General features: G+C 42.9%; 1 protein-coding gene across 2 annotated transcripts in view; it reads left to right on the forward strand.

The window, feature by feature from the left end:
• The first annotated feature begins 2,568 nt into the window (after window positions 1-2,568).
• Window positions 2,569-13,353, forward strand: part of ARHGAP25 (Rho GTPase activating protein 25) — an 85,338-nt gene continuing 74,553 nt past the window's right edge. Inside the window, exon 1 of one of the 2 annotated variants that reach the window (XM_081832085.1) lies at window positions 2,569-2,992. In XM_081832085.1, the coding sequence (XP_081688211.1) occupies window positions 2,932-2,992 (61 nt within the window). In that variant the 5' untranslated portion in view covers window positions 2,569-2,931. The remainder of the gene's footprint in view (window positions 2,993-13,353) is intronic. The other variant, XM_081832084.1, reaches the window with a different exon arrangement.

Below are 13,353 nucleotides of genomic sequence, written 5' to 3' on the forward strand. Positions count from 1 at the left end.
GGAACTCTGGATGGTGTCAAATCCCTGTGGAGATGTTGCTGGGCTGGGGCTCAGGATGGTTATCCACTGCCCCTCCCCTCCAAGCCAAGATAGAAAAAAGAGCGTTGGTGTTTGGTAGTAATGCAGAGTTGGGGCTCCGAAGTCTCTGGTAGGATGTGTCAGCTTCAAAGGAACCCAGCACCCCTGGGGAAGTTGGAAGGTAGCTAAGTGAACTGGGTTCGTGTGATGGATTGGAGTCTTGATCAGCAAATAACCACTCCCTTCTCCCCTCCCCCACCACCTCAGGACTGTGTGTACTTCTTGCCTCCCTGCCTTTGGACTTGGCCACGTGATGTGTGTTGGCCACTGCAATGTGAGCAGACATGATGCAAGCAGAGACATGAAGTATGCGTATGTGGTTCTTCCCTCTTACGCTCCTTTCATTCGCAGTGAGAATATGCCTCAGGTCACCATTGCTCCTTCAGCTTGGTCCCCCGAACAGAGGTTTTGGACATGATTACTTTCAGATGGTTGTGAGATATCTAAGCAGAGATGTGTATGATTGGGGGCTTGGGGGTGGTCTGGGCTAAAGGTCTCCACTGGCACGATCAGCAGATGCATGGCATTTAAAGCCTTGAGGTAAACGAGCTCACCAAAGTGTGGGTATGGATGGAAAAGAAGTCCTCCAATTTGTAGCAGTCAGAGAGATGAGAAGGCACCAGCAAGGAAACAGAGATGGAGTGGCTGGAAAAGGCAGGCAGATGAGCAGGCCAGTGAGGGATCCTGGGAGCCAAGCGGAGAGAGAGCTCAGAGTTGGACAGAGTGATGGGTGTGTCCAAAGCTGCTGGTAGGGCACTGAGTTGACATGCAGAATTGAAAGTGATTTAGTGACAGGGATGCTGTCGATGTCCTTGAGAAGAATATATTCCATCAAATCCTGAGGGCAGAAACATCAACAGAACAGTTTCAGGAGAGAATAATAGCACAAGCATTTGCAAGTGTAGACAATTCTTAACAAAGTGCTGCTCCAAAATGAAGAAAAGAAATGGGACTGTAGCAGGAGGAGGAAGTGGAAGTTAGAGATTTTTTTTTTAAACAAGCTTGAATGCTAACGGGAACAATCTAAGAGAGAGAAGGAATTGATTCAGATGGAGAAGTGATAGGGGCACTTGGGTGGCTCAGTTTGTCTGACTCTTGGTTTTGGCTGAGGTCATGGTCCCAGGGTCTTGAGATCAAGCCCTATGACAGGCTCTGCACTCAGCGTGGAGGCTGCTTGGGATTCTCTCTCTCTCCCCCTGCCTCTCTCCCTGCTCATGCTCTCTAATTAATTAATTAATTAATTAATTAAAATCTTTAAAAAATGATTGAAAAAAAGATGGAGGAGTGATGTGGTTCATCCACTGTAACTAGAAGTTTGAGTGTGTGGGCTTACATGTAGGACTTAGTCAGATACAGTGGTGGGAGCTTGCAGACATTCTCTTCCAGTTGTACCAACTTTTCTCAATAAAACAGGAAGTCAGGTCATCAACAGAGAATGAGCATATATGAGGCGAAGAAGAAAGTATGACAGAGTCATCCAGAAGGGTTGAAGAATGAATGGACCAAGGACGTGTAGCTCGCATGCTGGTGAGCAGTGCCTCTTGTGAGCACTTTTACCTACTATCTAATAAAGCCTCACAACAGTCATATGAAGTAGGGCCTATTATTGGCCTCATTTACAGATGAGGACATGGAAACACAGAGTGGCCAAGAAACTTGTCCAAAGTCACACAGCAAGAAAGTGATGGAACCAGGATTTGAACACAGGACATCTGGCTCTGGACTCAAATACTTAATCATTAGATTAGGCTGACCCAGAGCTGAACTAAATGAAATAAAGGTTGAATTAACATTTGTGGTACAGCCACCGTGTGCCTTCATAAGTCCCTGCGGTCATGGTTATTATCGACCTCATTTTACTGCTTGAGGACATCAAGGCCCAGAGAGATTCAGTTGTTTGTGAAAAGCTGCAGAGCTAAGGAAGAGGAAGATCTGCATTTTGAACCCATGTCAGTCTGATTCCTAATCCCGTACCCTGTACACAATGCCAAAGAACCATTATATCATGTGAGTGGGTCTACCCAGCTAAAGCTAACTTAGTAGCTAAGAGCATCAGAGCCCTCCCCACACGAGGCTTTATCCCGAGCTGGTGGAGAACTTACTATTTGGTCCTAATAGCAGAGAGAATTTAAAAGAAGAAAACTTTGGGGAGGGGGGGTGATGCAGGTTGTCTTACTGACCATTTTTGGATGCTTGATCCATTCAGTTGGGAGGAAGGCTTAGAGGTATATGGTGGGACTCTTGGAATTTTGTATTTCTTTTTCTTTTGATCAAAGCTATAGCCTTATATCATGAGAGCAATTATTCTACTTATATGAGCATTTCCAGAAACGGTTTTCTCAAGAAAGGGTGCTCATAATGCATCATCTATACCGAACAACCACCCACTTCCTCAAATGCAAGGAAGCAGACAGTTAAAAAAAAAAAAAAAAAAAAGCCGAGACGCGGTTGTTTATCACGACCTCGCCTCAGTGAGGCCTGAGATTCTTTCGAACAGGAGCTCTGCTTCTCATGACGCAGAGTGAAGTTATCAGCTTGGATATTTCTGGTAAAACTGAAAGCAAGAAAAAGCAAGGTGCACACTTCAGGAAGTAGCAGCCCCCGTGGGACAGTTGGAGGCCTTGGGGGGATTTGGGTGCCATCCCCCAGTGACATACAGATGGATGGACCTTTCTTCTGAAAGAAAGGAGGACACATGCTGGCAAATCAACCTCAAACCCAAGATTGCTTGTGAAGAAATCATAAAGGGGAACACACACACAAAACCTAGAGGGAAAGAGCGAAAAAGCGAGAAGGGCGGGAATCGAGGCAGACCTGTCGCTTCAGCAGCTACTCACCCAAAGCGGGAGCAAAATGTCCCTGAAGTTGCCGAGAAACTGGGATTTCAACCTGAAAGTGGAGACTGGGAAAATAGGTATGGTCAATGTCTTTTTGTTGCCCTTGGGCTTCTTATACTTGAGCACCCACCATTTGCATGTTGGTCTGCAGGGAGCTTTGTCTACTTACAAATGGATCTCTCAGCAAATCTGAGTTTGGGGAAAATTTGCATTCAAGTTGATATGTTGGCTCAAAGTTCCCAGACCCTGAGAGGGGATTCTTTTCTGTTTGGAGGTGGTGTTGGAATGGAGCTCGCTAGTGTGAGGCCACGATGGGGTACTTCGGATGGGCTAAAGCTACAGATCACACACAAATCTGAGAGTTTTTCTCTCTTTTTCATGAAAGGATAATTTCCCTCCTGTTTGGACACTTGTCCATAATTTGAGAGGTTTTTCATAGGAGCACAGAGAGTAGAGTCTTTTTGAAGTGCTTGATCTGTGAAGAAACTCAAGGGGTCTGTGAGGCAGAAGGAGCAAAAAGTAAACAATGAGGACCAGGCAGGAACGTAGAGACAGTTGAAGGTATAATAGAGACACTTTTAGTTAAAGGGACAGAATGGGAGGGAATTCTTAGTGAAGTTGTTCAAGAGAAATGCATTATAAGTTAATTAAGGGATGACAGAATGTTTTCTGAGATATTCTGGCCTTGAATCCAAAGCTCTTCTTATTAATGATAGTAGTGACACACTGATTTTAATCTGCTATATAACTGTCATCATAAGTTTCTTTATATGGGTTTCTTCTATTATTAATCGATCACAGTAATTTGGGGGAGAGCAGTTGGGCTGAAAGTGATTTCCCTGTGTTTTACACTCACACCTGCACAGTGAGCTAACTTCCTTGACATTAGATAAGCGGGGGGGTGTTTCTCATGGCTTGGAAAAGTTTTGCTTGGAACAAGGTTTAGACGTGGTCTTCTACTGGGGGTTAATGTGTTCCTAAAATAATTCCTAAAATAAGCAAAGCCACACAATGAAGAGTTAATGATGTAGGTCTGAGAAGAGATTTGAAAAAAAAAAATCGAGTAATCAGAAAAGCCATTAATCTTGGTGTCCAGGGAGGATTTGTGGTCCCTAATCAAGCTAGGAATCACTGCATTCTGAGGTTGGTTCCGAGAATAGGTAGTGTGCATACCTCTTACATAAGCAAGAGTTTTTTCTCCCAATTACTGTTGATACCAGTGTACTTGGCAAATGCTCATTTTATTATATGTCATAAAAATTAGTTTTTAGAAGTAAAACTGCTATGGTTTTGTTCCTTTTTAAGTGTCCTGCTTCTATCTACACGGGCTCATTCTACCCTCTCACCATCTGTGTTTGAACAGGTCTTACTCTCCTCTTTAAAAATAGGAAACATGAGATTAATGATTAAATGATTAATTGATTAAATGGTTAAATGATTTTTCCCCCCTAGGGATATAGGAAATGACCACATTAGAGCTCAGGTCTGCATGTTCTCAGACCTGGGGTTAGGTTGGGTAATTTCATGATTTTATCAATGTTTATTAAATCATGGTCCCGTGTGTAACCTATATGAGAGTCACCTCAAGTACTTGCTAAAAATGCAGGTTCCTGGGCACTTTCCTGAATTGTGAAATCAGAATATCTGGACGGGGGCTCGTGTGCCTGCAATTTAACAAGCACCCCTCCCTCCATCCCATCCGATGAAGAAGTCCTGCTGTAGCGGCTATGGTCTAAGTTAGTGGACTCGAAGAGCTACCATTCATCTAGCATAGAGCACAGTGTCTGGTCCTAGTGGGCACACAATAAACATTTGTTGACTAAATGAATGATTGACTATAAGTGGATGATATAGTTTAGTATTATTTAATGAAAAAATAATAATTACATCATGAAATATAAAGAAGCCCTTCTCACTATCCATGTCATTTACAAGTTTATCACCCCAAGAGATTGGATGCTGCCAGAGTATCTTTCATGAGTGTCACACTGATGAGAATTCAGATGACAAGGTGAGTTCTCCTAGGAGAGAGAGTCACTGACTCAGCCACAGGACCACTGGTCCCCTCTCCAGCATCCTGTGTCCAGCTGCGACTGTAAGAACTGGCTTAACCGTATAGCAAAGAATCCCACAGCTATTTAAGAAGACGTGTGGAACTGGGAGTCATGTCAGGGAAGTCAAGGACCAGCCTGTGTAGTGAGGAGTAGATCAGGGTTTCTCTATTAATATTTGGGGCTGGATAATTCTTAGTGATGGGGACTCTCCCGTGCATTAGAGGATGTTAGCAGCATCCTTGGCCTCTACCCATTAGACGACGGTAGCACTCTCCTACTACCACCAGTTATGACAGCCCAAAATGTCTCCAGATATTGTCAGATGTCCAGGGAGAGACATCTGCCCTAGCTGAGAACCACTGGAGTAGATGATCATCCCAAAGAGTGGAACCCAAGTATTACCTCATGATTCACTGCCTGGGTCAATTTTCAAGAGACTCTTGGTAAGCTATAACTTCAGGGGGATGAGCAGTAGCCTAGGGTGGATACCAGAACCAGCATTTGCTTAGGGAACTAGCAAGGCTCTGACACATTATGTGACCCAGGAGGGGATCCCAGCTATTTCTTTTTGCCAGCTGTGTTTCCAATTTCCCCTAAATCTTGTGAGTGAGGAGACTGCGCTGGAGTGAAAGTGAAAGTCTGTGAGAGTGGGGGAGGGGATCCCCATTGTACTTCCAACTCAGAGAGCTGAGGGTGGGGGAGGGGGGAGCATGGCGACTGGCTGGCAGGGCTGACCCGGAGACCGCCAGCATGGGCCCAACAGTCCTGGGGGAATGTGACCAGGCCAGCCTGCATCTGCCTGGTGATCCTAGTGGACCACCCTGGAGCAAAGGGGAATGGAGAGCAAACAGATTTGACTTTAGGTGGAGCCCAGAGCACGCATTTCTTTGATCCTTTATCATCTTCCATTTAGTCCAACAATGAAAACCACGACAGCCTTCCACTGCTTTCATGCTGTTAGTCAAATCTCCTTTTCCACATATTTGTCCTCACTGAATCGTAAGCTTCAGAGGGCAGGTTCCAGGGCACAGCATCTTCTCTTGCACACAGTCTGGGGGAATCTGGCACATCTGGCACCCAGCGTGCAGAGGGCATTGACTGTCCAGAGAAAGCCCCCTTCTACCCCGTGGGTTGGGAGCATTTAGTGGGAAGATTACCTGTAAATTTCAGGACCACCCGTATTGCCTTCAGTCTCGGGTCCATCTGATTTGGTTCTCAGTTCCCCCAAGTCCAAATGGGAAGCAGACCTTAGAGAGCATATGGACTCTGAGACTCATAATGAGAGGAACTGTGGACATGGTGTTTTAACGTTTCTTTTCCTCTCTGAAATTTAATGTTGAAATCAGAAACAATTGAGAAAGAAAATTTCATTATTCTAGTCTCCCAAGGAGTAAAGGGTATAATGACAATGGTGGGGCTTCTTTTCCCTACTTGATTTTTGTTTTCTGTTTGATAAAATCGTTATTTGTCTGATATAGTTTGTCTAGTTTGGCTCTTTAGAAAATCACAGTAGAGGGAATGAAAACGTTTGTTCCTTAAGACTGTCGTTAACTAGACCCAATTAATAAAACCTAAGGTTTTATGCAACGAAGGTTATTATTCTTGTTAAAAGAAGTCAGATTTGAAAATATAGGTTTAGATAAATAGATGCATCAATAGATGCACAGATACACAGAGATAGAATTCATATATAAAGCAGTCCTATGAGTCAATAAAAATGATAAAAGGAAATAAACATGAATAGGAATTTTACAGAAGGGGAATGATACCACCAGTAAACATATGGAAATATGCTTAATTGCAATAATCAGGAAATGTAAGTTAAAAGCATGACAAACTCGTTGTCACCCACCAAACTGGCTAAAATGAAAGTTTGACAATACCATGTATTCCTGAGGACATGGACCAAAAGGAACTGTCTCGTACACCGAAGACACAACCATTTTTGAAAAACAACTTAGTGAAATTGATGATGCACCAACCCTCCGAAGCAGCCATTTCACTGCGGAGCCGGTCCCTCTGGAGAAGCTCCTGTGCATGGGAATCAGAAGAGACACGGAGGTTCCAGAGTAGCATTGCTCATAATAACAGGGGACAGGAAGCAAGCCAAATGCCCATCAGCAACAGGTGGAAAAAGAAACTGTAGTATTTTCATTAAATAGAATGCAGCATAAGACCAAAAAGAAATTATAGTTACATAGTGAAATGAGATTGAATAGCAAAAACTTAAACTTCGGCGGAAAAGGAAAGGCACAGAAGAGCAGAATGGGAGTCATTATATTAAGGTTAAAAACTCTTATCTGTTCACAGCTGCACTGTAAGGAACAGCAAGGAGCTGACTAATATAAAACTCAGGGTGATGGTTACTTCTAGAGGGAAAACAAGGGAAATGCATTTGGGAAGCTTCAAAGGTGCCTAACTATAGTGTTAGGTACATGAGAGTTTATTTTGTTATTTAAGTAAAATGAACAAAGAAATGAACATGTGCATAAACCCTCAAAAATCTGGAAGGATGTACACAATTTGTTAACAGTAGTTAACTATGGGTGAAGGATTTATGGGTGAGTTATACCCACACATATATGCATTATTATTATTAATTATTATTATTATTATTAGTGTACTCCTTAATCCCCCCCACCTATTTCACCCATTCCCCCAACCCTCCTCCCCTCTGGCAACCATCAGTTAGTTCTCTATCGTTAAGTCTGTTTCTTGATTTGTATCTATTTCTCTCTTATTTTTTCCCTTTGCTTGTTTGTTTTGTTTCTTAACTTCCACGTATGAGTGACATCATATATTTTCTTCTCTGACTGACTTATTTCACTTAGTGTTAGACATTTTACCTCCATCCATGTTGTTGCAAATGCTGAGGTTTCATTCTGTTTTATGGCTGAATAATATTCCATTGTATATACATATATATATATATACACCCAGAAGTGTGATTACTGGATCATAGGGTAGTTCTATTTTTAACTTTTTGAGGCGTCTCCATACTGTTTTCCAGAGTGGCTCTACCAGTTTGCATTCCCACCAACAGTGCAAGAGGGTTCGCCTTTTTCCACATTCTTGCTAACACCTGTTGTTTCTTCTGTTGTTGATGTTAGCCATTCTGACAGGTGTGAGGTGATATCTCATTGTAGTTTTGATTTGCATTTTCCTGATGATGAGGGATGTTGAGCATCTTTTTATGTGTCTGTTGGCCATCTGTATGTCTTCTTCAGAAAATTGTCTGTTCATGTATTTTGCCCATTTTTAAATTGGATTATTTGTTTTTTGGGTGTTGAGTTTTATAAGTTCTTTATATATTTTGGATCCTAACCCTTTTTTAGATATGTCATTTGTAAATGTCTTCTCCCATTCTGTAGGTTGCCTTTTAGTTTTGCTGATTGTTTCCTTCACTGTGCAGATTTTTATTTTGACGAAGTTCCAATAGTTTATTTTTGCTTTTGTTTCCCTTGCCTCAGGAGACCTATCTAGAAAGAAGTTGCTATGGCTGATGTCAAAGAGGTTACTGCCTGTGTTCTCTTCTAGGATTTTTATGGTTTCAGGTCTCACATTTAGGTGTTTAATCCATTTTAAATTTATTTTTGTGTATGGTGTAAGAAGGTGGTCCAATTTTATTCTTTTGTATATGGCTGTCCTGTTTTCTAAAGCCATCTGTTGAAGAGACCATTTCTCATTGGATATTCTTTCCTGCTTTGTCAAAGATTAATTGGCCATATAATTGTGGGTTTATTTCTGGAATTTCTGTTCTGTTCCACTGATCTGTGTGTCTATTTTTGTGCCAGTACCATACTGTTTTGATTATTACAGCTTTGTAATATAACTTGAAGTCTGGAATTATGATGCCTCTGACTTTTTTTCTTTTTCAAGACTGCTTTGGCTATTCAGGGACTTTTGTGGTTCTGAACAAATTTTAGGATTCTTTGTTCTTGTTCTGTGAAAAATGCTGTTGGTATTTTGATAGGGATTGTATTATTATTTTATGAATGTTTTCCAGGCTTCCTTTGATGAACAAGTATTATGTTATTAAAAATACTTAAAACTAGGGGCGCCTGGGTGGGCCAGTCAATTCAATGTCTGCCTTAGGCTCAGGTCATGATCCCAGGGTCCTGGGATTGAGCCCTGAGTCGGGCTCCGTGCTTAGCAGGGGAGTCTGCTTCTCCCTCTCCTTCTGCCCCTACTTGTGCTCTCTTGCTCACTCACTCTCCCTGTCGAATAAATAAATAAAATCTTAAAAAAAAATACCTAAAGCTAAAACAATTCCAAAGTGCTTGGTTAAGCATGTTGGCATAAGATATTACAGGCAACACATGCCCTTTGGTGATCTGCAGCCAGCTGCAAAACCTTCATCTGACTGCAGAGGTTGGAACAAGCCAGGACCCACAGCTGATTATCTGTAGACTTTCTGCACCTCTAGACCCAGGATAGAAGGTTTTCTTGGAAGAGCTACATGGCCCCAAAGTCACCAGGCCTCCCCATTTGAGCATATTTCTCATTTTATATGAACACAAAAATGCTGGTTCCCCAGGTTGGGAATCCCAAGACCATGAAGCCCACGGTGAGCTGGTCCATTTGGCATTCAACTTTGCTTTCTTCCTTTTATTTTTAAATGATTTTATTTATTTGTTAATATCATTAAATGATATTATTATTTATTTGAGAGAAAGACAGAGAGAGCTCAAGCAGGGGGAGAGGCAGAGGGAGAGCGAGGAGCAGGCTCCCCGCTGAGGGCGGAGCTTGACACGGGGCTTGATCCCAGGACCCTGGGATCATGACCTGAGCCGAAGGCAGATGCTTAACTGACTGAGACACCCAGGTGCCCTGGTTTATTCCTTGTTTGAGTAAAAATGCCTACCCTGTGTTGTCATCGACTTATCTTTAGGCATCAATTAAATTCTTTCCACAAGTTGCATATCTCTTGCTGCCCAGGCTGAGAGCCTCCTGGCCATTTGGGGAAGAGAGACTGATGCTATTCTAAACAGCAGCAGAGTGAGGGGCAACTCGAGTGGTAACAGGGAGTCAAAACCTTGTTTTCTGTTCATTCATTGACAAAGTCCTCCCTGCAGAGGCCAGGCAAGGTCGATTTAGATTCTGGACTTTGTGTTAGACTGGGAACCAAAGTATACTTGGATGGACAGAGGTGAGCTCAGTGGCCTGGTGCGTGTATCTCGGAAAACGGGTCCCGAGTGAGATACCCCATGGTCCTCACATGGTATACACAGCCAAGTGTCTTCTAGTCACGGTACTACCGCTGTCTTTGGCTCACCATTTATAAAGTATCTGCACAGACTGTCTAGTGGGGAACCATGTAGAGACTTGGCCTGTCCACTTCAGAGCTGGAGTGTGGTCCTTTGGGTAAGGAATGCATGCTTTGGGGTTTTGGAAAGATCCTGGGAATGATTGAGAAGAATAAGCTGCTGCTGATGACCCTTCACACACAAGATGCTTGAAGGGAAAAAAGTATAACCTCTCATGAAGCAGCCCGCGCGGTTGGCTAACTGGATGCAAGAGAAGGGAGTGTGTGAAGAGCTGACGTGCAGCCCCGGCTGTGGCCACAGCGATTAAGGCCCACTGGCAAGGCTGATGAACCGGGGGCAACACCAGGGGACATCCATGGGGAGGCACAGGCCAATCGAGGGATTCCTTCCAGGGGATGGTATGTAAATTTTGTAGAGTTCCCAGACAGGAACTGAGATATGGAAGTTACAAAAAGAGACAATAATTTACATTTCTTGTTTTATGCTTTACTTGTCACCATGTTTCTCCTTGAAATTTTTCCTTTGATCGTTTTCTAAAAAACCAAATATCACTTTACAAAAAAATAATTATACCCATAGGTCTGGTAGCCAAATATAAAGATAGTCTTGCTCTCTGCTCCTGCAGGGCTTACAGGCTAGTGGGGCACAGATAAGGAGACAATTACAAGACAAGTCCTGTGTTGAGAATAGCCAGGAGAGGGTGGAGGGTGCCTATGAAGAGGAATTCTGGTCCAGCCACCTCCCCCATCTCTGCCATTCTTTTCTTTAGGATATAGACATGTGCTTTCTTTAGTGAGTCCCAGCCTTGGCATCTTTCTCAGGCTGGCTTTCCTGTACTTAGTTTCTGTTTCTTTGGAGAAGAAAAAAGCTTTGTAATTTTGTATAGCTCCTCCTGGTAAAGGGATTAAACTCAAAGTCCTTAGGATCTGGCCCTGCTCACCTGCCCACTTGACCCTGCCATCCCTGCTTCCCGAGGCAAACACACAGTCATACTCCAGACCTCAGCCACATCTGACCTTTCTCAGCTCCCTGCTCTTTCTCATCTGCCTGGAGCCCTCCGTAGTCAGGGCTCCCTTTCTCCCAATTCCTACCCATGCTTTGGTTACAGCGTTGACATCTTGCCCTCTCGGAGACTCTAAGTCTTCCGGTTACTGGAAATAGAGTAAAAGAATCCTTTCTCAAGCTGCTTAAACAGAGAGGCTTATAGATTAGAGACTGTGGACTTCCTCTGAGGTGAGCTCCATGAATGTTCCTGAACTTGCCTATATGCGTCAACTCCACCAACTTATGGTTTTTGAACCACAGAAATTTGTCTTACTCTGAAATATGCAAAACCAGTGCTCTAGGCCCTCCCTGGAGAGAACAAACTCGAATTGCCTGTAAAAATTGTCTAAGGGACGAATTGCTCATTGGCTTTTCTTGATAGGAGTGTAGGCGGGTAAGAAGGTGTGTGGTAGAGAAAAGAATTCATGTGTTTAAGACCCTTCTGCTAATTTTTAGTGAATCCCAGGACAAATTGCTTAGTTATCAAATAGGATAATAATACATGTGTTGAGAGGAAAAAAATATTTCGCACACATAGCCCATGTTTAGGTGATCAGCAAACACCTGTTTCCTTTCTCTATAGATAATCTCATTTCCGACTCAGATCAAACTAGACACTGTACTTGGACTACACGACCTTTGCATCCTCACAGAATGGGCTCACTGAGTTATGCTTCCACATTGTACGCTTGGTTTTTATCTTTACTGCAAGTAATGACTTCATGAAATTTGCCCCTGATTTGTGTCATAAAATGAGAACAAGGAATGGACAATGCCATTGCCACCTATGTGAAACTCTGTGTGAGAAAACTCACTGAGAATTCAGCGCTTGGAAATACTTTGTCTCCTTGGAGGGACTGGTGCGCTTTCTCCTTTCTGCACAGTTGTGCAAGTTATTGTGTTTCTCTTTTTGTCTTGGCTGCCAGGAAGCTCAGAGCTAAGTTGAAGCTCGATCACAACTTTTACCTATTCACTTTATACATGTATATTTCCTTTGTCTGTGATATAACTTTATGTGTTCATTGCAAATGAGTTTTCTCTTTGAATATGAAAAGCCAATTAAGTCTTTGAGGAAGGGGGGGTAATTATAGGCAATATATTAGCACACAATTCCTCAGATTTGCTGTGGCTAGGTTTCCTACTTATTAGTAGCAACTGGGCATGACAATTTTTTAAACAATGGTGTCCAAAGAATGCCAAAGCTGAGAATGAGGGTTTTTTTAGTTTATAAATGCAAATGCAATTCTATGACCGCTTATATCCTTTCCCTGGAGTTTTATGAAATGATGGTATCCTCAGTACATTGGGGCTGGTCACTTCCGTCATTCATTCATAAAACGTTTATTTGCTGACTTCGACATGATAGGTCCTTTTCAGGGAGCCTTCTCAATGTTGTGCTCCTCACGCTGATAACACACGCTCACTCACACCTCCATCTTTCTGGAAAAAAGTGTTTTCAAATGTTGGTGCCACCACATTTTCTCCGTAAGCTGTGAGGTGTCAGTCACCAGGACTGTGACTGACTCAGGTCACAGCTGCTTCACTTCCTTGCTTCCTCCTTATGCTACCCGCCCACCCCCCAAATGTGAGCACACGGACCTTAGTTCCAGGTGGGGCTGGTGATTCTCTACTGCTGGACCCTGGCCTGTGGCTTCTGAACCATTCATGTGCTTCCTTGTTGGTTTGGGAATTTCAAAGTGAAAGAGGAAGTGCTACGGTATAAAGATTTTAAGGCTAAGTAGAATTCTTTTAATATTTTAAAAGGAGCCAGCTGTAGATGTGGTACAGTAGTTTGAAAGCTAGCTTTGGAGTCAGACTGCCTAAATTTGATCCCACCATCACTAATCGCTAGCTATGGGACTTGGATCCTCAGTTTCTTCATCTGTAAAATGGGCACAGTCATAGGGCTAACCAATACGGTTATTGTGAGGATTAAAGGACATGATCTTTGTAAAACCCTTAGCATAATAGCAAGCATTGGTGTGTGCTGCATAAATATCACTTGTCATCATCACTGCATGGGCATGACGACACTGTAGATACGATATCAACTCCTTCTATCAAGTCAGCGCT

Source organism: Leptonychotes weddellii, chromosome 10, assembly GCF_054177405.1.
Source record: "Leptonychotes weddellii isolate Sample4059 chromosome 10, ASM5417740v2, whole genome shotgun sequence".
NCBI classification, from domain to species: Eukaryota; Metazoa; Chordata; class Mammalia; order Carnivora; family Phocidae; genus Leptonychotes; species Leptonychotes weddellii.